Source organism: Ciconia boyciana, chromosome 8, assembly GCF_034638445.1.
Source record: "Ciconia boyciana chromosome 8, ASM3463844v1, whole genome shotgun sequence".
In the NCBI taxonomy this organism is placed as follows: Eukaryota; Metazoa; Chordata; class Aves; order Ciconiiformes; family Ciconiidae; genus Ciconia; species Ciconia boyciana.
This window is the reverse complement of record NC_132941.1, coordinates 28862874-28888009: the sequence shown is the minus strand read 5'-3', so window position 1 is coordinate 28888009 and position 25136 is coordinate 28862874. Positions and strand designations below refer to the sequence as shown.

At 48.3% G+C, this 25136-nt stretch overlaps 2 protein-coding genes across 5 annotated transcripts in view; both read right to left on the bottom strand.

Annotated features, from left to right (window-relative positions):
• On the bottom strand, positions 1-20939 carry DNAJB12 (DnaJ heat shock protein family (Hsp40) member B12). 3 transcript variants are annotated; one of them, XM_072870119.1, is made up of 9 exons: positions 20753-20939; positions 16129-16303; positions 14499-14644; positions 11182-11367; positions 9091-9170; positions 7797-7906; positions 4483-4655; positions 3307-3458; positions 1-1957 (listed from the first exon to the last, which is right to left on the bottom strand). In XM_072870119.1, exons 1-8 carry the CDS (start codon positions 20922-20924, stop codon positions 3337-3339), a joined length of 1164 nt encoding a protein of 387 aa, XP_072726220.1. In that variant the 5' UTR covers positions 20925-20939; the 3' UTR covers positions 1-1957; positions 3307-3336. The 3 variants fall into 3 exon arrangements, with proteins under 3 accessions (XP_072726220.1, XP_072726223.1, XP_072726222.1); XM_072870122.1 differs by lacking the exon at positions 20753-20939 and adding an exon at positions 16900-20049; XM_072870121.1 differs by lacking the exon at positions 20753-20939 and adding an exon at positions 20265-20419 and having other exon boundaries at positions 2-1957.
• Positions 20940-22361: 1422 nt separating this feature from the next.
• Positions 22362-25136, bottom strand: part of MICU1 (mitochondrial calcium uptake 1) — a 111131-nt gene continuing 108356 nt past the window's right edge. For both annotated transcript variants that reach the window (XM_072869636.1, XM_072869637.1), the window contains 2 exons: positions 24629-24718; positions 22362-22581 (listed from right to left, as the gene is read on the bottom strand). In XM_072869636.1, the coding sequence (XP_072725737.1) occupies positions 22421-22581; positions 24629-24718 (251 nt within the window). In that variant the 3' untranslated portion in view covers positions 22362-22420. The remainder of the gene's footprint in view (positions 22582-24628; positions 24719-25136) is intronic.

The following is a 25136-nucleotide window of genomic DNA, read 5'->3' as shown; positions in this document are numbered from 1 at the left end:
AACATTTATTTATAGATGTACAATTGTATAATTAATTCTAAATCGAGAGATACAGCCTCTGTGAGCATCCGTTAGGATCTACACCTTCTTGCTCGTTATTATCCATGGGTATCTACTTGGAAAAAAAAAAAATCAAAAGGTTTTGGCGGGCAGGCTCTGGGCAAGGAATGCCGTTGTGCAAGACAGCACCTTTTGCAAACATGATTTTCATTTAACCCCCTCCCCATGATCTCTTCGTGCCAGCTAGCCTGTGCCTCTATTGAGAGCTATTTCCAAATGCCATTACTTCCACCCAGTTCCTTCCAAAGGTGGAAGAATCATTAAAAAAAAAAAAAAAGGAAAAAACCCTTTAAAATCAGGTCCAAGTTGTGGACTGTGGGAGAATAAGGCTTGCAGCTAATGGGAGGGCTGATATTTTGCAAAATAAATAAATAGCCAAAGACAGAGCACATGGATTCCTAACAATAAAGACATAAAACCCCCTTACCCCTCACCTCTTCTAGCCCCTGCCACCCCACCCGGGAGCCACCATGCTTTTGATTCATTCCCCTGAGGGTGTTGGGGAACGGTTCTTACTGGAAATGTCTTTAGACAAAAATGAACTGCAGAGTACCAAAAAAAAAAAATAATCCAGTTTATTCCACAGGAGGTAGCTCCGCTTGTGCCGGTTTTGCTTCAAAGAGATGGCTCCTAACCTTGAGTGCCCTCCCGCCGCCCTAATGCCGGTCCTGCCCAACGGCGATTGCGTGAGAGACGCACTGCAGAGCCCAGGCAGGGTCCGAGGAGAGATCAGGTGCACCCTCCCATCTCCCCTGACAAAACTTCTTTCAACAGAAGCAACAGAAAGCTCTGTTTCTTATGAATTAGCAGTATTTTACAGGTGTCCTCTAGGAAACATTAGAGTGTCAAGGCCACGGCCACGTTGCAAACGGGAGTGCTGGTGGGCGAGGAACCCCAAGTGTAGGACACACCAAAAAAAACCCAACAAAGGGAGATGGCTTGTGGAAAGCCCTCTTTACAGAATGAATGCTGCACGCTGATTACGAGGCAAAATTAAAGCAGACTCTGCAAAAAAAGAAGTTACGTGCACAAATAAACCCAATGAGTGATGAGCAAAAACCATCCAGGACAATCCTTCCCGTCCCCGAGTGCAATGCTGGGGCTCAGCTGACCAGCTGCAGCTTCTGCCAACGCTGCAAAACCACACCACAAATCTGGACAGTTTCCCCCCTTTCTTTGTTACCCCCTACAGATTCGGAATTCCTTTTATTAAAACCCAAAAGGCAGGTATTGACATCCCAAGCCACAGAACGCCACTGTCCTCCAGAAAGCGAAATACAGTAACTGCAAAGTGATTCTTGTTTTAGTGTGTCAGGCAGGAAAACGCTGCAGAGCGAGACACCCCAGGAAGAGACTTCCTGCTTCCCTGTTTACCAAACCGGGCAGAAAACAAAATAATTTAATCATCCAACCCCTGCATAGTTTAAAAGTACAACATATATACAGCTATAAATTAATTCTAAATAGATTATATTTTCGACTCTTTTTTCTAAAGTTTTCTTTTATCACCAAATTGGCAAATTTCTCTCTCCGTCGGCAGTGACCAGCGCAGTCGCGAAGGGTCTCCTTCTGCTTCATGGCTTCTGCAGTTAGTTTGTGTTATTTTACACTCTACATGTCTGTTCTCGGGGTTGTGGGATCCCAGGAGCAACGAGACTGTCGCACGCTAGCGGTGTCGGAAAGGAAGGAGGAAGACGGGCAGCTTGATTTCCTGTCCTAATCGCTGCCTGAGACGTAGGTCGAACGGCGGAGACAGGCAGAGAGAAGAAAGAGGGCAGTTGTGCGTTGCTAATTCTCCAATTCCATTTTTAAGATAACGTCTGGTTCTTTTAAATGTCAAGTGTCTGTCACCTTGGCTCAGTGCACTTCACCAAAAGTCTTCAGGCATTTCAAGAGTCTGGGAACAAAAGCGGTAGCTGTGTTAGTCTCCGGACAATCGCATGTCACCGTACCTCCCCCTTCCCCCCTCCCCCCCACATTACAGGCGGCAGCTTCTTGTCGCACTATTTCAATCCATAGCAGGCCTGACCATGGGTACAGAGAGGGAATTAAAGAAAAGCAGGTAATTAATGCTAGTCTATCGTGAAAGAAGAGGTGCAGTTATCAAAACAAGAGAGAGGGCGTATCAAGATAAGAATGGTTCCAAAAACAGGATACATCCAAAAAAAAAGCCGAATGCGACCCAGAGGATTTGCTTTAAGGGCCAAACTTTCAGACGCGCTCCCTTTGCCAAGGAAAATAAAATCCAAACAAAAACTCCCCTGCTAAACCTCCTTACTTGTGTCTACAAATCAAGCAGCTAGATGTCCAACGTCCCCAAGAAGTCCTTGCAAGCCTAAATGGTGTCCGTACAACTAACACTGATGTGAGCTTCAACTCCGATTTATTTTCTATAGAAACCCTGTTTTCAAATAATTTTGTAGTAGGAGGGACCTGTATGTTTGCAGTATCTGGTAGGTGAAATCAGCCCAGATAATTAAGCAGAAAAAGGGCTCCAAACTCCGTGCCATTTTTTTTTCATTATTTTCGTGCAGTTCTCCCGTGACCCAGCACACCCAGTCTCACACGTGCTATCTGGGCTCGCCTTAATTCAGGCTCTCCACCCCCCGCGTCTTCCAGACTCCCCCTCAGCTGTTTTTACTTTGATTTCCAGTTTAACACAGTAAGTTACTTCTACAACCTGCTGTGAACTCTGGCCATTTGCTTTGTTCTCCCCGAGTGTCATGGGAAGGCAACGGGGGGGCAAGGAACATCTGTTTGGTAGGAGTCCATTCCCCGTCATCATATTGCTTCAAGTGCCAGGGGATAACAGCTTTTTCGGTAAAACAGACAATAAAGCAACCAAAAAAAGGTTCATTAAAACGTGGCAGCTGGCTGCCATGGCTGGTAAAAAACTTCCAACCAGCTGAGGCGTGCACAGCCGCTGTATCGAATGCGCAGTTGACAAGACCTCAGCTTAGTTGTCAACACACCCGAGGCTTTTGCTCTGTTCCTAGAGACCCAACACCGACAGTGCCAGAGAAAACAGGAAGCTTGGAGAGAGCTGAGGGTGCCGACATGCAAACTAAACAAAATCAATTTCCCAATTAACAAGTGTACACTTGACGGAGGGGTTGCTTCCTCCCGTGATGTGTGTGCATCCAGAGGAGACTCATGAAGATCTGTGTCTCAAACAGATTTAAGTTAGGTATGAAAAGCACTATCGTGCCCTGCTCCACTGCCAGGGGAAGCATCACCAGCTCGTACCTAGACCTCTGCTGAGCAGGCAGGTGGTGACTATCCGTGCAGAGAGGCTTGAACGTCTGACAGTCTGCTACAGCTGGGGGTGCCCATCTTCTGTGCTCGCTGGTACAGATCTGAGTCTCCGAAGTAGCGTGCCCGGTACAACAAGCCTTCCTCTGCAAAGGGAAGAGCCCAGCGTTACGAATGCGATGTGGAAGAAGACCCACCTGCCAGGCCATGTCCCACCACAGGCTCTGCTGGGAACAGGAGGCACCTCGAATTCTTCAAGGCTAGCTGAAGCACAGGATGAGGCTGAGGAAATGCACCGTGCCCTTTAGGACAGGATGGGCGTAACATCTGCTGACAGCTCACCCATCCCAGGGAAAGCCTTAGGAACCTGACAGGACCTGCCTCTAGTCCCAGGAGGCAGCCTACACAAAAGTTACCCCAGCAGCACAGGGAAGAAGAGGCTCAGAGCTCGGTGCATCGGCCTCATTTGGCACCACTGGGGGCTCTAACAGCCCCTCCTGCGTCCCAGGTGCTCAAATCCTACCCCAGCCACTGCTCCAAGAGCTGTGATCATCACCTGCTGGGAACGGGCAGGCAGAAGTCAGGTCACCCCTGGGACTTGGCAAACAGTTTGCTGCCCTCGCCACACTCTGCTGCATGGCTAGATGGCCAGATCATCTCTCACGCTGTCTGGCTGGGTAGCTGTCCCTCCTAACGCTGAGTGCCTTCAACAGCACGCAAGGCGATGTCAGTGCTGCCACCGCAGCCTTCTGAGCAGGGATGGGATGAGGGATCGAGGACACCACAGGCAGCAGACTTTCAGACATGGTCCTCGAACAACTAAAATATTACACAGAACTATCAGGGGCCTCCTGAAAATGACATGGCTGCAACCTTCCCCCTCCACTGGAAATCAGAGATATCCTACTGACACGGCAGGGAACCTCTGGGGCACAACTCCTGCCTGACCAGTTCTACAGCAGCATTAAAAACCAAACCAAAACAAAAAAACCACACATACTGGATTTGTCACGAAGTCACAGATAGAAAAAAAGGCCAATAACACAGGAAATGTGCGCGCACCATGTTAAAGTATAACTTTAGCATAACTCAGTCCCCAGTAAAGGACCTTTCTGAAGCTGACCTCATGCAGCAGCCAAGACATTCTGCTCCTGACCCCACACTACTCACTCTGCTGCTTCTCTTTCCAGCAGTTATTTCGAAGGTTTGCAATATAGTCATCCTCCACGCTCCTTTCAACATTTTTCAGGTTTGTGCCTGTGTATTCATCTGCAAAGTTCTCGGATACGTAGTAGACGACTTTCAAGTGCTCTGTCACTCTCCTGTGTATGTGACCCACGGACCTAGTTCAGGGAGAAGAGTCAGAACAGCGTAGGACACGCTTCAAGGGCAGAGCAAAAAGCTCCCAGCTCTTTATAATGCACAGCATGCCACGATACCAAACCGCTGAAAACATACATCACTCCTATGCATCCACAGACTTGAAGGTTTGGAAAGGAGAAGCATTTCTGATGGAAATGAAATACCAACACAGGGAGAGAAAACCTGCCAGGCCTCTAGCTAGGTGGGCAGAGCTCTGAATATAGACATAACTCTGAGGCAGATTGCCCAAAGCCTAAACCCACTTAAAATAAAGTGTTCATTAGAATTTTCAGCACTAATTAAATCTTTCTGCAATTTCCTTGCTGACAACACCATCATCTGTTTTTGGCGGTGAGCCCCAAGGATGGTTACAAAGCTCAGAGGCTGATGCTTGTGCAGTGCAGGGTGAGAGCAGCCAGCAAGGCAGAAGAGCGCCTGCGCAGAGGAGCATGGCAGCGCTGAAGTGAGGGCAGAGCAGGGGCTGGCTATCACAGCTCCCCAGCAACCCTGCCTTGCTCAAGCAAGGCTGCCTGTCGGTCAAACCCAGTCCCCTCTGTTAAGATATCTGCTAACCCCAAGAGCGTCAGCTTCCTCTACCACATCACATGCTGCAATGAACACTGTTGCTGCAAGAACAAAATTAGACCCGCTCTGCACTCAAGCCTGCACTGACTAGTACAGAAAGCACTTTCTAGAAGGAAATCTATTCTTACCCTACCCCCATGGATTTGCATTTCAGACAGAGCCCTGTACTTATTTTCCTGAACGCTCCAGAAAACCTAGAGATACTCACTAGGGCGTGTTTGCAAGCTGTAACACAGGACCTGTGCCCAGACACTGGATTCATCAGGAACAGCTCCATCTGGAGATGTGCCCAAAATTTCCCATAATAAATACCAGCTGGCTGCTGCATTAAAAGCACGTCTGATTCTTAAGACAGATACAAACATTAACTCATCCGGCTCGCCCTTCAGTCTGTTATCAGGGTTTACAGGAGTGATTCAAAGACTCCTGCACATTTCATCAAGGTCCAGCACTCAGGGATGAGTGGTAGGTAACCGGATAGACTGAACATGACCAAAAAGCTCTCTTGGCATTTTTCAAGACAAAGGCTAACGCATCTCCAGCAGTGCCTGCTGGCAGAGATGCAGTCTGGAAGAAGCTCAGCTCACTATTTTACTTGTCAAGACAGAGCCCTAAGCTCTCCCAAAGTTCATGTTCCTCTTCTGTATAAAGATGAACTACGGAGGATACAAAGTGTGCCCTCAAAGGAGGAGTATTTAACCTCACAGAGCTTCAGCAGCATGCTTGAGTGTAAAGCATGAAAATAAGGGCAGGACCTGGTGCAAGAAACCTGCCACCTGAAGTCAGACATGCAATTAAGTCAGGCAAATTTGATGAGGTGTTACTGAAGAGCAGGCTGGCACAGACAGGCCCACAACTAGACAGGTCTTTCGGCAGAAAGCTAGTTTTTGGAAGAGATTTACAAAGGCAACGGAGTGACAAATGGTTGTTTAGGACTCTGCCTTTCTCAGTGACAGCTTCACTGTCAAGAAGTGGCATTAAAACCTCCGTGTGCCATTAAAACCTCACCAGGTTCAAAAGCTTCTCGCCTCCTGCTCACTGAGTTCAGTACAGTGAGCTCCAGCTTTCTGCCAAACGACAGCCAAGCACAGCATTTCCCTTTACATCAGGCAGCGAAAAGGGCCTGGCTGCCTGCACGAGCGAGCGAGCGAGCAGCACCGCCTGCTGGCACAGCAGCCTTCTGCTCCTGAGCTAATTTCATTTGAAGTGCCTTGGTCACTCAGGAAGGATGACGGAGGACTGGATCAGCTCATTTGCTGCTCCTGTCCAAATACTAACTTGGAAATCGGTTTGCTTGCTGCTACCCGAGCACACAGAGACAGACACAGCACAGGGGATAGGGAACCAAGCAGCAGAGAAACACCTGGGGCTCAGGGATGGCTTTTCTCTGACAGCTGACAAGGCTGGAAGCAAAGCCCTGCCCACTTAAAAGCTGTCCTCCACTGAATGTCTTCTCGCCCCATAAACCGCCTCTTCACCAGTATAAACCAAACTGGTATACATATATAATGCTTCATTTTATAGTCCTAATATCAACTGCAGAAATCACATCTCAATACCCTTTAGCCTCTCAGAATAACCCTTAACTGTGCCCTCTTCAAAACTGCTCCATCTTTCGGTTCCAAGCACTAATGCCATAGTCTTTACCTTGGACCTGAAAGCTAAGCTGGGTTTTACAGTATTTAACATCATCAATGGCAAATGTTGTCACCTGTGAAACTAAACAGGGCCCACCGGCTGTAATCCAGTCTACCCTCTTTAAACACACATAAGGAACTTCCACTGAAAATACACTAAGCTTTTGTCAAGAATGATGCAAGCAGCCAGAAATCAAGCCTGTCTTCCCATTCTTTGTTGGCACTGCAAAGTGAGTAAGAATAAAGACTCATTTCATTTGTCAGCCAAGTGAGCAGATTGGGATATTTCCACAGGATCCAGAATGAAACAGCTTCACTTTTGCATAGTAAATGTCTGGCCATAGCTATTTCACAGCAAGATTAGAGTTCAAAAATGGGATTTCTCTGGGAGTGTCTCTTACTCTACAGGAGTGTCTTTATTCCTTCTCTTCCTCCATTGCTTTGTACTAGGCATAAACTGAGGCTTTAATGAACAGATCTGGCTTTTGTTTTTCACACCCCAATTTAACTCTACATCTCAATTCATTCTGCATATGGGATCTCGGTGCTGAGCTACAGTCTCTCAAAGTCATTTCATCTGTCCCTTTCTAGGACAGACACACCCAGCTGCGGGTATGGGCTGTAGAAGGTCCCTGTCAAAGAACATCCTCCCTTAGGCAAGCGAGCACCCTCCAACCTTCCCCACACCTTCCATCTCAAGACCTGTTTGAGAACCAGGTGGCCTTCACTGATGTGTGAGACATCTGGCAGCAAGGGCAACGGTGTGATGAGACAAAGCAAAAAAACCTCAAAAAGGCAGGAAAAACAGAGAGCCTAAATCCCTACCCCGTCACACCACCCTGCCCTCCAGAACCCAGCCCCCTCCCCAGCTGGATAAGTTTTAGAGTAACGGGTACTAACGGCCTCTGGCTCAAACTGTAGGGTGGGCTGGAGACCATCATCTGGCTGAGAGCAGACACAATGATCAGGATGAGGATAGGCATCAGCTGGACAAACAACCCAAGGCCACCCTGAAGGAACAGAAACACACACTGGAGCACCACCCATACACTTGTATGCAAGGATCCCATAGCATTGCTCTCCCTCCCTCCCAGCCCTAACACAATCTTGATTCTCCTGCTTTTTGCAGGCATTTGGCTTAGGAGGCACCCCAAAATAACTGAGGGGAACCCAGCAGCCCACAGTTCCCCTCCAGAAAGGGCAGTGTGACTCTGAAGGTCCAAACCCACTGCCCCTTCTCTGGATGTGACAAAGGGCAGAGGGGACTGGCAGGGGGAACCTTGTGAGTGAATTTCAAAAGCCTCATGCCCATATTTTGTTTTTCTAGAGCATATGTGGTTTCTGTCCTGCTTGTGCTAGTGAGCAGAACTGGTTTTATGCAAAGCCTTCTCCCCTCTTCAGTGTCAGATGAAAGTAATTCCCCCTCTACCTCATCTCCTGAGCTCCCTCCAGTTCCAGCACAGCACACTTTCCCCTTTAAGCCTGAGAAAAAATATTCAGGAAGTTCTTGTTTGTTTGTTTTTAAAAAATATAATTGGCTATCCCCAGAAAACAGTAATCTTCAATACATAGCCCTGGACTCTTAAATAGTAAGTCCCTCATTCCCACTTCTCTAGACCAGAGGGCTTGGAGTGCTGGAGATATACTTAGATTTTCTGTGATGGGAAAACATAAAAATAGCTCATGCTACTGTCTTCCTTGTGTCTTCCTTGGTTAATTAAGTGTCTTCCTTGGTTAATTAAGCATCACAGATTAGAAACACCCCATCTTCAATACTGGAATAAAAGGGAGAATGAGTTTATGTTGGGAGGAGCCATGAGTATCCATATGATCTGAAAAGTGGATTTACCTTTTGAAATTACAGAATTAAATCAGAAAGGAAATGCTTATTCTGTGGTAGACAGGTACACTTTACTGGTGCGATCTTATTTCAAGGCGGCACTGTTTCAAGACACACCAGCGTTTTCCCCACTGGACGACAGCTATCAGAGTCCCGGGAGAACAACCACCAGTAAATTAAACTGCAACTTGGTGTTTAATTCTGAAGGCAGTTCACTTCCCATTACTCCAGCTTTCCGTTCAGGGGGGTGGAAATGAGCAGGACTGTTTCACAAGACAGCCACACCAACTAGATCGCAATTCATGTATTGGAAAAACCTTTAGACCTCCAGCCCCCCCGCCTGTCTCCACTTACATCACCCTGATGTTCTCGTCTGTCCTGCCTCTGATGGTAGGTATATCGCATCCTGCCATTGCTGTATACGTGAACATTACCTATAGGCAAAAGAAAACTGTTACACAAAAGTCAGGGTAAGAAAGACAGTGCTGGCTGGCCAGGAAGGAACCACAAAAGGTAGCCATGTTCCACATCAGCCTCACCAATAAAAACACAGTAGGAAAAAGTAGACTGGGTGCTGACAACAGCAAATTCAGGAATTTTAACTTTGAACACTGTCAGAATGGGCTTGATCTGTTTCTTTGGTTCGGGCCGCACTCAGCAAAGATATAAGGACATAGAGATTGTAAAGGAATCCATGTTGTGCTCACACTCAGATCAGGTCTGCCGTTACCACCACTCTCAGTTCAGCCTACTTCATGTAGCCAGCAGCATGCCAGCCAGTTCAGAGCTGGAAGAAGGACAGCACATCTGCCCGGCTGGGCTGCTTCCAGGCTGGAGCCGGGATGTCTCAGTGAAATGGTGATTTGGCACACTTGGGCTGTTCCCAAGGTCCCTGCATATGTCCCAGTGCACAAGGTGCATGTCCATGGTTTTGGTTGGCAGGCCACATGGCCGAAGCCCCTGACTCAAGCCACTCTATCATGCTGTCTTGACAGAGATGGGGCAAAATGGGTATGGGACTCCACAGGAGACGGATAGCAGAATTCATACAAAAAAATTGCATTCATCACCTGAACCCAACATTTACAAAATGAGCTATATAAGCCACAGCTGAAAAAGGAGTATTCCTAAGGTGTACTGAGCAGTTATGTCTGAAGGCAAACTAGTGGTGGGCACAGAGATCCATCTATAGGATTTTGTAGCATCATATGAAAATTCAGGTTGGAAGTGATCTCAGGAGGTCCAACCTCCTGCTCAAAGCAGGGTCAGCTATGTAGAGAGAACATCTTGTACAGGCCTCCTTGCTCCTAATTTAATTTACTTTAGATTAAAACCAATTACAAAAATAAGTAATTTTGGTAGTTTTTCGACCCTAAAAACAGAGCTCTTCCATGTCTTGTTTTAAATGTCAAAACAACAGCGGAAAAGGGAGACCAGCTGAGAAAGCGGTCCTGAATTCTCTTGGGACAGCGAGGAAAGGAAAAAAAGACTGAGCTAAAATAGCAACGTGCTGTTTTTACTGGAGTAGCTTTACCTCTCTGACAGGCAGAGCGTGAATGCTGCAAAAAGGCTTCAAGATGCCTCTGCAAGTACTTGATGTTAGTGTGTTAATTCTTGCATACCAGATAGGAAAGAGCTACCAGAGTAAATCTTCTCAATTGAAACAAAAATATTTATTTTTCCAAGTTGGTCCACAGAGGTCAAATGACCACTGCCTCCATTGCCAGTCAAATATGACTAGAGCAAATACAATGGAGTCTTCTAAAATACCCTTATCCTTATATTAAATCTGTGTCTTTTTGATCAGAACCAATCAAGTGAAGGAACAGTCACTTGGTTCTTTCCTGCTACCCAAACCACGATGAGCACTGTGGATAGACAGGATACAGATTTATTTTCAATTCAGGAGGTTTAAATTATGCTCTAGAAATAACACTTTCCTCTTTTTTATGGGACACAGTAGAAAGAAGGAAGTGGACACTGATCTCAGAGAAACTGCTTCAGCTGTGTGGCAGAGAAGATACAGATCAAGAACAAGGCCCAGGCATTACCAGAGTTTGTTCTGATGAGAAGACTTAACTTCTAAAACCACCAGGCAGAAAAGCTTTCTTCAAAATAGGATTATTTTTACAACTAGCCTTAAAACAAGTAATTTTTGTTCTAACATTCAACCCAACCTAATAACAGCTAATGTTGCCAGCATGCAACCAAATACCTGAAGTTGGGAAGAACTCCAGCTCTGATGGTATTACCTGATGGATGATGAGTTCTCCAAGTACCCATCTGACCAATTTAGAAAACTCTAGGTGTTTAGGGGATGTGTGAAGGAGAACTCTCTCTCATCAAACTCAGCAATCCTTGCACGGCCAAATAAATCACTACTGCATTGTTGCTCTGTCAAAAGGATCGGGTCCCATTCAAGAGATTAAGGTTTAACATGCTTACTAGAAGGAAAACCACCACCAAAAAACATGTTGAAGAGGTCCTCGGGGGAAATGTCTGCCTCAAACCCGCGGTGGAAGTCCGAGTGACTGTGTCCGTGCCGAGCAGGGTTGAGTTTCTCATCTCCAAACTGGTCATATTGCTTCCTCTTCTCTGGGTTGCTCAATACCGCGTATGCATTACCAATGGCTGAAATATTGACAATAAGGAAGCAATTAGCTGCTTTCTTCTACAGATAATACATTTAGCCCTGCAAACTGCCAGGACTCGCCTTTCTCATTACACAAATGAGAATCTCAACTACCCACGTCTTTTCAACAGGCTACTTCAGCGGCGCAGCACTAGTACCTGGCATGCTTCTCTGGCAAACACAGACAGAAGGAAACCACACCAAGGGACTCAATGAAAAAGGCCTTAATTAATTCAAATGAAGAAGTTATGATATGACTGGTATGAATTTGGTATATGTCCCTAGAGAAACCCTCTCAGATGAATGAAACTATGAATTGTGAAGGAAATACTGGTAGTAGAGCAGCTACACGTTTCACTTAATTCAACTTGTTATTTCTTTACAACAACTAATGCCCAAATCCTTCAGCCATAAGCAACTGTATAGGAAAATACAGTTTTAGTTGACAAATTTTATTCAAAAGTGGCATTAAGGGCATTCAATGCTATAGCCTAAAACCAGAACTGCAAAGAATGTAAATATGGGCTAGATCACTGAAAGAGACTTTAAAACCTCCCATAAAAGCTAGTAAGGAAACATTGGCTAGAATTCATGTCTATCAGCTATGAATTTCAAAATTTCCACATCCAGAAGTAAGGTGCATAATCTCAAGGACTGTTAACCAGTGCCTGTGATGGTGGAAATGTACTGGAACTAAACCCCTGCCAGTTCCCCACGTCACTCTCCTTCCAACCTCAGCACGTTTGAGCCTTTCTACTGGAACGTCTGCGTGCCACCCTCCTATTTCTGTACTTCTCTCTCAATGTGTTCCAGCTTACCACTTCCCCTCTGTACCAACCTACCCAAGGGCCTCCCTACGTGACTGCAGAGCCTATCCTCTCTCCTCCCTGTGTTGCAAGGAGGCAAAAATGTTCATGGCAGTAGTTGCCTGGTATATAAGAGGCAGGGGCAGAAGTGATAGAAAAGGGAGATACATGCCTTTTGGAGATTAACTCCAAGATTCAACATTTTCCTGGTAGTCAGATCGAGGTGTACAGTTTCTTCTTGGACTAGAAATTTGGAGCATGGAGGATGTAATGTCAATACACTTGTTCTCCTTCTTGGTTATAATTAGTGCACAAGGAGCAAACATTTCTACAACCAGGCAAGGAAGCCGGACAACAAGGACTGACTCTCAGCATATTATCTTTTTCTTTCAAACTGTGCGGTTAAGCAACAAAAATGGAGCAGTTCAGGGTTCTGTTCATTGTCTAACTTTCTGCTAACAAAGCCCAAGAAACACCTCATTCCACACCAGGATTCTAGCTCAAAGTAGCCAGGTTCAACACTTTTTCCAACATCAGCCAAAGGTAGTGATGCAAATCTGCTACAAGACAGACTGCAGCCAGCTGCAACTATGGACTGAAACAAGGTCTCAGGACAAGACGTAACGCTTTATCAGCTGTCACTGGGAAGATGAATGCCAAGACTTCAGCTAATACATCAAGGTAAGAAAAAATTAACCAAAATCCTCATAGCAGTGCACATTTCCCCCTTCACCCTCTGGAACCAAACAGCTGGACTTCAGCGAGCCCTGCAAACTAGGAGCTCAGCTCGGGGGCTGAAGGACGGGCGAGCCAACGAGGCAAGGCTTGGAGGAGAGATAACCTAAGAGCAGACAGCTCTGCAGTGGAGGATAAAGGGCACCTTGCTTAACGCACGACTTCTGGCATGTAACTCTTGTCAAAGCCTTCAGCAAACATCATTATTTAAGATTACAGGTGAAGAAACCTGCCTTTCGCCACTTAGCAAGGACTGAAGGATAAACTATCAAACAGCGGCTTACTGCACATGCGGCGTAGATAGATGTCTGCAGATGCTCACTCTTTAATCTGGGCCCCATACTAAAACAGGCTCTCCCAAGTAGCTGGGAGTCAGCTCGTTATTTGCTAACAGCAACACACTTATCAGTTATGGATTTAAGTCTTAAAAGACTTGAACAAACCTTACATAAGACTTTTACTGCTGAATTCATGTCTACTAGAAGCTTACCCGAATACTGTAACAATACACTCATGTCAGGCTAGCCTTGTTCCCTCAGAAGTCTCACGTATTTCACTCCCAAGATGGCTAGAATCAGACCACAGTATTTAAATGGCTTAACACTGCAAAATCAGTGCTGTACAACTGGCATCAAGAAGTTCTCCGTTTAGCTCAACAATAATAATCAAACTTCCACAGCTTGCAAAGGAAAATGGGGTTATATGTTCCAAGCAATAGCATTTCTCTTGGAAAATTACTCCAGTTTTAAGGTATCTTATTACCTGGGCAACATCCCTGCTGCATTTGGAGAGAGGTCCTGAGAATCAGGCTCTTTACAGCAGAACTGAAGCTCCTGGTGACCTTTTTTGACTTCTGGCTGGGTTCAGCTGTATGGCTGGGGCAGTTTCACCCTAGGAATTTTCACCTGGGGTTTCTATCCACCAATTCCATCCACAGCTTTTCGCAACTGTCAGGTACTGAGTGCTTGCTTAGAAACCTGAAGGCTTACTGGTTGCCCAAAATGCTGAATGAGTGGAAGAGTCTAAATACCAGTTCTGAAGAAGACTGAGTTTCCTGCCACTGGGCCTGCCCAGCAATGTTTCCTGTGAGGGATTCGTGAACCCAAGGGCTGCCTCTGGTACTGCACAACTTACTGGGTTTCTAATGGATTTGTCAGTAGACAGGGGTGCACCCCAGCACCTGCCCCGTGCTGGACGGCTGCAGGACTTGGAGCTTCTCCCTGCTAGGTGAATGCTCCTGCATCTCTCTAAAAAAAACGATGGTTAACATCCCAATGGAATTTCCTCCTGAGCAGCGTGGCAGGAGGCTAGAGCAACACACAGGAAGGGCTGCTAAGAGGAAGGGAAGGAAGGCTTCTCCTTGTCCGACCAGCAGAGGTGAAGCCTGTTCATGCGAACCTGTGTTTATTATTTTAAGCTTAATACTTTGTTCATAATACAACCAGCTCAGAAGAAGAGATACAACTTTACTAAGAGCTTTATTTCACTCCACCTGACTCGTGAGGTTGTTTTTAAGAGTCCTTGCTAGCCCAACTCAGCACCATTGCTGATAGTTGAGGGCAAATCACAAAGTTGGAAATGTTCTTTACCTTTAAATGCCTCTGTAGCCCCTGGTGCGTGGTTCTTATCTGGGTGAAATTTCAGTGCAAGTTTCCGGTAAGCCTTTTTCAGGTCCTCATCAGAAGCTTCTCTGTTTACTCCCAGAATTTCATAGTAATCTTTGCATTGCTTTACCCTGCCAGTAGAGAGGGAAGAAAACACGGACAGTTAGTTTCAGCTGTGAAAACCACTTTGCATTGAATATGTCAACTCAGCAACACCTCACGCATCACAGTTTCGATCGATGTTGTTCACTGAACTCTGGTTTACTCAGCTCTAATTCCTCAGAGGGTGACCCAATTTTTTTCACAGACTCATTCCCGCTGTGCCTGCATCACTAGCACACAAACACTCTCACAGAACAAGTCAGGCCAGTAGAGGTAGAAGGGCTTCTCCCTCAGGCAATGATATCCACCGCTGAAGAATGTGATTGGCAAATAAACTTCAGATTCATCATGCTCATATTTTGGAGGCTATTTGGGAGGGACTACAAATGGAAGGCCAAGATCTGAAGGATAGCTGGGCTATTGGCTTTTTTCCTCCCTCTCCTCAGACTCAGTTAATTCACAGACCTAAAAATAACATCAGCTGAATTCTAGAGGAAGAAGGAGGGAGCTGCCCAGGCCTGTGTGAGCAGTCCAGCTCGTTCTGGGTACACTCGCAGCCCAGCAATGGTTCCTCCTTCTCACATGACTTCGATGAGACAGAATACAGCAGGATGGGTTTTTGGAGAAATGGGTGACGTAGCAAGCATCCCCATAAGTCCATTAGCCAGAGTTCTTGCACAATTCAGACCATGACCATAACCTTAAACAAAGTTTTACCAAGTGACTGTGCCTGCAGTTCAGTCCTTCAACTTCCAGTATTTGCAAATGGTAGAAAGGAATAAGAACAGCTTGAAACAGGGTTGGGAAAACAGGTGACTGGATAAACATGTCCTGGGACTTTCCAGCAGAAGCTTTAGAAGTGTATCATGCTAACAGAATGAAGCATCCTGCGGTGGATTTCTACTTTATTGGGCTCTAAGGGAGAGAGGATGATGAGCAGAATATCATCAAGAGAGAGGAAGAAGGATGTGCCCTGCCACTTGCTACTAGAGCAAAGCTTTGAGCAGGAGGGCTGCCTACTGCAAGCTATGAGCCATGACTTCCACCTACACGATCTCAGGACCACATGGGATTTTTCACAGTATTATTGAGTAACACTAAAGCAAACATTAATGTGAAGTACATGAGATGAATGCATACAAAATGCCTCTTTGGACCTCAGCCTGGAGGAAGGCCTATGTGCCTACAGTTCTAGCCCTCGTACATGCCTTTGGGGAAAAAAATCTCATCCCTTGTAGACCCAACCCAGCTGCCTCCCAGGGCTGCTGAAGCTATAAATCCTCTTAGATATCTTTTTAAACATCTAGTGAATTAAAAGCCACTCAATATGGCTCAAAGCTGACCAGATCTCCTTACATGGCACAGAACATGAGTTATTTTCCAACTGTACCTACTCTTTCTGCCTTCCTCCTTCATGTTCCATCATTACATCTTTAAAACATTGGAAAAACAGACTGGCATCGCATGATAAACTCAAACTGTGAGCTGAAGCCATGGAGAGCTGTGCACACACCTCTTCACTGCATCCACCTGGTCCTGAGTGTAGCCCTTGGGGGCCTCCCCACCAGCCTCTCCGTTGGCCGACGGGAAATCTCCACTCATTTTCTTGAACTGGGGATTTGTGGACTCCCTGGATTGGGACTGGCCATTGGCTGATTGCTCGTTCTTGTTGAGTGATTCAAGCAGAACTAAAATGAGAAAAAGATGAAAAGAAAAAAAAAAAGTTGAGACCACCAAGCTCTCCCACTCTCCTATAACGAGACCCCTCTTCATCTCTGCCTCCGCTCTAAGACCCCCCACCCTTCATCAGAAAGACCCTCACCTTTTCACCCAACCCTTGAGCTCCTGCTGCTTCTTGCCCAGATGTGAGGGCTACTGCTGTAGATATTGCCTGCTTCTCCCAACGCACACAACCTCCACCAAAATCCCAGGCCAACCAGCCGGACAGTCCAGGAGCCACAGCGGATCACCAAAGCGGCATCCCTGTCCTCTCCTTTTTTTCCCACGTCTCTCCTTAATAGCAAAGCATTTCCATGTTTGTTCTCTAGCATATTATAAATCATATTATTCTTCTTTATCTCCTGCCTTTGAGAGTCTACTGTGCTGGGTAAATTATGTGGCAATGCCGTATCTTTAAAGAGATTAGAAAATAATACCGTGGGATGCCAGTCACACGGCGACACTCCTCTTTCAGGGACAGAGAACTGCAGCACTGATTGCTGGCAGCACGATAGGACCCGTAACACGAGTCAGAAGGATGCTTTGTTCTCTTGTGCTGTCTTACCTACGTATTTGATGCGTGTTGGAGAAGCTGTGAAAACCATCTTCTCTCTCAATTACCGAATATGAATTGCATAAATTCAGGTTCCCTTAAGTGGAGTGCACGTGCATATTGGGTAAACTGCTGCAGACTATCACCTCCTCCTTGCAAGGCTCAGACACTGTCCTCTGTCCTTTTCAGCCAAGAGGGGACAAACATTCAGGCCTGGCCTAACCACACAGATGACAACACTGTGAAACCCAGTGAGACTCCTCCAAGCACAGAAGTATCTTTCCATCATGCATTTCCCTGGCAGCTGGATAGTGCCATCTTTTTAAACTATTTTTGTCTTTTTTCAACCAAATATCAGACGGATCTCTTCATGCCTGTAGTTTCTGAAGTTTATATACTGCATCCCCATTAAAGAGAATAGGCATATGTAATACAATTAAAACCAGACAACGTTATTTACAAAGGCATCGGTAACTCGACAAGCTTGCAGTCCTTGATCCAGAGCCTAGAACTGAGGACGTTTCATCTCCTCCTGCAGATTGCACATTACAGACCTTGCACTATGGGGGTATCACGTTCTTTATGCAAGCGCAAACAACGCTTGCAGGCCAAGAGATGAGCCAAGATATCCTATCTGCCCCGCAGAGCTTGTAGGGGCAAGAAAAAACCGCTCCGTAATCCAATAGCCAATACAGGCAATTGTTACAGGACGAAGGATAAAAATGACAGCAGGCTAACGAGCAGTAACTCACTGGATGATGAGCTTTTGAGCTTGGGGGCTTCACAGATTTCGGCTTTCAGAAAAATAAATCCTTCCCTCACCCATATTTACACCACTAGAGTGTTCACAAAACTATAGCCTTTGCTTTTGTTCCTTCCAAACCTGGAGCAAACCACCAGGTGCTTTTAAACCTTGTCTCGTGAGGCTGTCCCTCCACCCACTCCACTCTTGCTGCTTTGGGCTCAGTTCCCTACAGCTTGCCAAGAGATTTTTGGTAGTGCGATTCCCAAAACCAACCACAGAAGTGCACGTATGGCCACAGCTCAGTCCTGTTTTGCTCTACAGCCCCAGTCCTATTGCTTCTGCACCCCAAAGCCACACTGGTCCTCCGTGCAGTCACAGCACAGCATAAATTCATAAACTACTGAAGCAGAGACTGCTGAATTAGTTTTCAGTTCTGCCAACTCAGCTCCCCACCAAGCATGTGCTATGGATCACTTTTCCCCACTTATTAGCCAACATTTTTTCAACTTCTGCTAATTTTTCCAAAGCTCCCACTTAAAGGTGGCCAGTGGGACTTTGTCTATACCAGCGTGCCTGGCTGCGTTTACGCAGGAGAAGATTTTTGCTGAAATCCCCTTGCAAAACTCTTTGCTGATCCTGTGACAACAACCATAGGACCCAGCCAGGGTCAGAGTTTGAAGCGCCAGCTGCGCAAGGTCCACGTCGCTGATTGTTGCCAAACCCAACGTAACTCATGAGAAAGAGAAGAGATTTTCCAGGGGCACATGAACTACGTAAAGACTCAGTGACCACTGTGTAACCGCGGGATCTTTGGCAATGTTTCCCAACTACAGACCCAGTGCACTGGTGAGCAACCAGCAGGACATCAAGCGAAGGGTCCTGGGACGGCAGCTCAGACATGAAACTTGTACCAGCAGCTTGGTTGGGTCTGGCCACAAATTAGCACACTGTATTTAACATTAACCTGCTCTGCTGCCCCCCGCTGCCCCCCTTTCCTCTGCTTTCCTCCCCTATGCTCCAGTTCTCTAACAGTAGAAATCCCACCTTTTATTCTGGCTGTCCCAGGCCATAGGATTAGAGCAAAACATGACTGCTTTACATTGCAAACTGATGCTTGCTGTCATCCAGATCTGCTTTTCTGGTGCACGCCCTAGCAGAGCTCCTCAGGAAGAGCAATCCTTGTCAGGGTGGGCCTTTCTCTGTGCTATGCCACGCTTTTTCCTCCAAAAGTCACTTTTCCTACTCAGTAATTTCGCAAAAGTATAAACTCTGAATGGGAAGGAAAACCACACCACATATACGACAGGCTGACACACTGTGTTTGAGGCAACGGGAAGAGGCCTCGTGCAACCCAAAAGAGGATTACAGGAGGCCTTGGGCTCTCCGCAGGACAGACAAGCTGCAAAACACAGATGAAGAATCAAAACTCAGATAAGGTCTGCCAAAGTAAAAAAGGAAAAAAAAAATACATCTACAGCCCTTTACAAAAACTTCTGCAACGTAAGAACACACGGAGAAATAATTGTCTTTGGCTGCTTCTACTAACCACTTCCCAGTTGCTTTAGTAACACATGAATTACGTACGCCATAAAGCTTCCAGGAAATGAGATTGTTCCTCAAAACCCATAAAACTGGCAGAAGATCTTCAAGAAGGAAGACTATTTTTCATGCACACTGAAATGAACTGCAGTAGCTGTGCTGTGGTAATCGATGGGGGTGTACGAAACGAGAAGCAGCACTTGCTGAGCGGAAGAGCCAGGGAAAGCGAGCGTGCTAGGGCACATAAGCTCAAACAAAGTCTGCCTGCCTGCAAAGCGCGTGAAACCGCTGCCCACCGCTCCCCGGGCTGAGGTGCTCGAGGAAGGGATTCTGCAGCTATGCCCAGGGCCAGCGTGGGTGCACCTCTGCGGGAGGGCCGGAGCAGCAGGACAGCCCAAACGCCAAGACAGGAGAGAACAGGAGAGGAAGAGGAGAGGAGGGAGGCTTTCTGCAGCCCCACCAAGAACTTCTTTTCCGCCTTGCCAAGCCCCTTCTCTCCCCACAGCGACATCCTCGCAGCGATGCTCCCACGAGCAGCCGAGACCGCGGCCCCACAGGCCGCCCGCGGGCGAGGGGTACAAAAGCAGCGAGAGTTCAGGGAGGCGCGAAGACCACCGCGCTCAGCTCCTGGCTCAGCTCCTCCCGCCCTCCTCCCTGGACACAAGCCCTCTCCGCACATCCCCGCGCCCGCCCTCGGTAACGACTGAGGGCCGCGAGTTGACGAGGCACGGCGCCGGGGGGACACACGCCACGGTCGCAGGTTACAGCCGGCACACAGCACGCCCGGGAGGCACCGCGACCCCCCGGGGCAGCCCCGCCTCCCCGGCGGTGGGGGACACCGACGGCAGACACCCGGCCCCCGCAGAGACCCCCGTGGGGGCGGGGCCAGGTCGCCGCAAAGCCCGCTGGGAGTGGCCGCGCGCCCCCCGCCTCCCCCCCGTCGCGGACTCGCCTGCCCGGCGTGCCCCGCGCGGCGCGGCCCCCCCCCCGCAGGGCGCATAGCGCATGCGCGTTGCGGGTGAGAGGTCAGGCGCGGCGGCGCAGGCCCCGCTCCCCAGCGCCCCCCCTCCCGCCCCCCGGCCCCGGCGCTCACCGCGGACCCGCGGCGAGGGGTACAAGCGCTGCGCCTTCTCCAGGAACCGGCGGGCCTTGTCGGGCTGGTTGGCTTTGGCGGCGGCCAGCGCGATGCCGATGCACCGCTCCGCCTCGTCCCTGTTCGACTCCATGGCGGCGGCGGCGGCCGGGCGGGCGGGCGGGGGGCGGGGCCGCGCGCGGCCTGATGGCGTCACGGGCGCCCCGCCCGCCCTGGCGCGGCAGCGAGGCGGGGCCGGGGGGTGGGGCGGGGCCGGGGGCCGCGGACCCCCCAGCGCCCCGGGAGGACCGGGGGAGGCCGCCCCGTCCCGCTCCCACCGCGCAGGGGAGCGGCCCTGCTGGCGGCAGACTCCCTTCCCCTTCTTCTGGCTGCCGGTGGGGGCTGCGAGGGGGGTCCGGGCCCGGCGCGGGGAAGAACGGACACCGCTGACCACGGGAAAACCCCTCCCGGGAGGTCCCGGCCCTGGAAGAAGGGAAAACGCGACCTACCGCTGGAAGGAAAATCCCTGTGGGCACCCGCCGGGGCCGAGCCCGGAGCTATCCTGCACGTAGGGGTGTCAGAGGGGAGCGTGGGACGGGAGGATAAAACCCCGTGGGGAGTTCCGTCAGCCAGGACTCCTTCTCCTTTTAAAGTTGCCTGCCTTTTTAAGCAGCTGTGCATGGAGAGGGCTGAAGGGAGGAGACGGTCGCACAAGAGCAGCACCAGCGAGAGATAAGGCTGCTCTCAGGGGAACAGCGCTCTGCAATTAAGACATGCCAGGCAGTGATCTCGGCTTTCGCAGCAGAGGCCGTGAGATAGATTCAGTGCTACCGGGGATGCAACAGGCTTCATTTTATTCCAAAAGAGAAAATTTGACATTTCCGAGGAGGCTGCACAGCTGACTGGGGGCTTGTGGGGAGCAGGCAGGACAGGCAGCAAGAACAACCATCCCTGCAGGCAGAATGGGCAAAACCTGCACCCCAGCATGATCGCTGCTCAATGTAGTGTGTGACAGTGCAGGGACCAACACCTGAACCGGCAGGGGAGAGGGATCCCCAATAGCAGGGTCAGTATCCCAGTATGAAAATATTTTAGAAGTGTTTTATCCCCTCAAAGCCTGGAGCTCGTGGCTGTCCTTTAAACAGCCACAGAGAGTGCTCTTCTCTGCAACGCAGAGGCCGTGGCAGAGTGCTTACCAAACCAGACCACTTGCCTGGGGCCAGCTGGCAATGTGGGACAGCAAACACAGCAGCTCTGGCCTTTCCAGCACTTCTAGGCTTTGTCTTTCCAACTCTGGAAAATCATCACGTTTTTTTCTCCCCCTTCCAAAACGCCCCATCTCCAGTGACTCACCACCAGCCTTAGGTGAAGACCTGAAGCAATCAAAAGTGATGAGCCATGAGCCATGTTGTTGTGAGCAACTTCTTTACACGACACTTTACAGAGAGGACAGCACTCAGCAAATAACACCTTTCAGCCCGTTCCCGTTACAGAACGGCAATTCCCCACAGAGAGGGCTCCCCATTTAAAAAAAATAATTAGAGACCTCCTGCAACGGCTTGCTTATGCAAGGCAGGATGGGCAGGAGAGACAGTTGCTCCACTATTTTTAACTGCACTTACACCAGAGGCAGCACCTCAGCTCAAGCAGCCCCTCCACACCCCAACAGTCTGGGGGAGCACAGAGCATTTGTCCAACTGAAATCCTGGGGTGCTCTCACCACCTGGCTGCTCCAGCCTCTGCTCCTAGGTCCCACCAGTATGATCTATCCAGGAATCCCACAGCTTCTTTCTTAGGAGCAATCTAAGAATTAAAATAAACCCCATGTCATTTTGCAATAACATTAAATAAAAATTATTTGGGTGCAGCCCCACCGGCTTGCTCGATGCCCAGCTCTGCAGGCAGGGTGTATCACGACGCAGAGGTGGTAGCAGTAAGAAAAGTCCATTTCTTTTTCCTGAGAGAGAGAGGAATATTAAGGGGCCAGTGGCAAGCAGAAGCTGCAAATACAACAGGCTTTGATTTCTAACTTCGATTTACAAAAATCTCCTGTTAGGAACAGTCTGGGCTCGCCAGAGCATGGTGCCACCCTGCAGGTGTCCAGAGCAGCACTGCTCACCCGCAGGTGGTGGTGGCAGGGCTGAGATAGGGAATCTGTGTGCTCCTCCCCAACCCCACTACTGCTTGGGCATGGTGAAGTCCCACGCCGTCTCCTGGGCGCATTTCCACATTGCCCGCATGAGTCGGGTAAAGCCCATGTCCTTGGGCTTCTCCAAGCCTCTCATAAGGCGCTGCTTCATTATGGCAACAAACTCCTTGTTGCTCAGCTCGCCATTCCCTGTGAGAAGAAAAAAAAAATTAGAAACCCTAAAACCCACCAACAACCTCCTCCCCGCATACACTAACTTTAAAGGGCAGCAGCCAAAGTGTCATTTCTTGCAGAGACTGGAATCACGTTTGGCTTCAACCTCCCAAAATATCCTGCTGAGCAAGGGTTGCTGAACCACAGCATTTAAATCCCAACCCTACAGACACTGCCCTGCTTAGCCTGGCACTGCCACATCTTGCAGGGCCTGGAGCGCTGGGGCTTGAAGACAGAAAAGCAAATGCAAAGCAAATGCCCATGCACCCACAGAAAACTCCACTAAGTGATTTAGGAAATTATGGGAGCACAAGGTAACAGAGCACAGATTTTTCTTAATGGAGTAGAAGGGAGGATTCATTAAAGTAATCTAGTGAGGTTATTGAGAATTATGTCAACTAAATTTATGTTAACAATAAGATTATAGTAAATTGAGGCAAATTTTATTTCGTAGTTGCTTAACTACCAAAATTAAAACCTCTGGGATTTTTATTTAGAGTGCTGGTTGATCAGAGAGGACAGCAGCAAGCCACAGCACGACCAACAGCCTGACGCCTGTCTGCTGAGGGGTTGATGCCTTCTGCCACGATGCCACATGTATCCCGTGGCCAGTTTTGCTCCCCTGCCTATGGTGCACAGCTGATACCACTGATTTTAGCTTCTGGGGAGCAGCACAGGAAAGCAACCCACCTTTGGGCACAGAAGAAATATGAGGGACATCAGCCCTCAAGAAATAAACCCGCCAGTGCCATCAGTTCCCCAGATCAAAGGAGAGATGATCTCTCTAGCTGATACAGGGAACCACGTTGTTACATTTCATGAACGAGTTTTTTCATCTGAGAGCTTTTTTTCCTGCCTTACATCTGAATGCAAATCTGGGCAGCAAAATTCCAGCAAACTATCAAGGGGTGAGTAAAATTCCCTCCAGTGCTCCAGGTTTTTGATGTGTGCATGGTAATGTCTATAAACACTAATGGAGTGAAAACACACACACACACACAAAAAAAGTCTGCGCCTGCATTTCCACTTGATTCCTTCCTTACAGGGACTCCTCTGGCAACCACAGTCTTTCCCCCCCAAAGGTTTGCTATCAAAATATTTAGCCAATTCTCCTATGAGAGGATGCAAATGGAGAATATTCGGCTACGCTTCAGTTCACTCTAATCTCCAGTCTGATCATATGGCTTGAGGATTGTATCAGGAAGTGGCACTGAAGCACAGAGAAAAATAAAACAAGAGATGCAACCTTAGAAACATGCAAAGAAGTAGGTGGGGCTGAAACCAAGAGGGACAACAAGGAAGAAAATAAATATATTTTTTTCATGTTCATATTTATATCAGAAAGCAAACAACTGTCTATTTATGCATCACTGCTGCTGCTCAGAGCTGCCAGATCCTGGTGACTGTGCTGGACAAGCAGGGCGCCAGCAAGGTCTCTGTTTTTGGCTTGATAGTTTTGGGCAAATGCAGAATATTGCTACTTTCCAAGTCTGAATTGCTGCCATCATCCCCTGGTGGCAGAGACTCCACTAATTCTCATTAAATCAACCTGAGACTGCTTCAGTGTGGCAACAAGCTACCCCAAAACACTTGCATCCTCTGCAGGCCAGCAAAGCAATGAGCTTCCCAGCAGGGCACAGAGCTGCCATTAATTAAGCAAGCTGATATTTGTCCAGGACTTTGGAGATAACAAAGTACCAGATAGGCTCGTTTCCAACACTGGAGCACAATAGCTAATTTTGTTAAACAAAATAGAGTTGGGGGGGGGGAAGCTGTGTAGCAAGCTGTGCATGCCAAATACTTGCAGCCAGTGCTTTAAGATCAACATCTGAGAAGCTGGGTACCATCAGATACCCTTCCTAGAAGGGCAGGCGCATCAGTACAGATGCACAGTCAACAAATGGATGGTAGCACGGCAAGAAGAGCCAAGGCCAAGGCAAGCTTTCATGGCTGGCATTTTTTCCCTGGATTGACTCTCATCCAGCCTGGCTGAGAAGAACAGGGCAAGGTTGGGGTCACTCACCATCGCAGTCGAAGAGTGCAAACACCACGTCGCACACATGGTCGGAGAGCTCCACCTTGGCCACCGTCCTGGCCACTTGCTGCATTGTCACTGCAACAGAGTGAGGACACAAGGTTAGCTAGATGTCGTGATCTGCCAACTACAGCGAACGCAGGCAGAGAAGTGGAAGACACTTATTCCTCCACGGAAAACTGCCTTTACGAGAACGTGTCATGTTCAAAGAGGCTTGAAATAAGCTTCATCCCCAGCCCGTTCAACGCATGCCTCAAAACCAGGCTCCTCAAAGCCTTCACCTTCCTACTGCAACACTGCACTGGGTGTGGAGAGGCTGCTGGTGAGCACCGACATGCTGATACCTCTGTGTTCAAGATAAACATTAAAAACAGAGATGAGATGTTTTCCCCCACCCTTTGGTTACAAAATCGGAAGAAGTGTCAGCACTACAGCAAACACGAGGTGGGAAACCTCTCCTGACAGGTTTGATCAACAAGGCAGCTCCTTCTGACAG

What these genes read in the sequence shown, in the direction of transcription:
- DNAJB12 (XM_072870119.1), bottom strand. Translation starts at nt 20,924, where the DNA reads ATGCACAGCTGCTTAAAAAGGCAGGCAACTTTAAAAGGAGAAGGAGTC. An exon ending in TACAGTTTGAGCCAGAGGCC is followed by an intron (nt 4,656 to 7,796) that starts GTTAGTACCCGT and finishes TCCCTGAACTAG; the next exon opens with GTCCGTGGGTCACATACACA. An exon ending in CTGGAAAGAGAAGCAGCAGA is followed by an intron (nt 3,459 to 4,482) that starts GTGAGTAGTGTG and finishes TTCCCTTTGCAG; the next exon opens with AGGAAGGCTTGTTGTACCGG.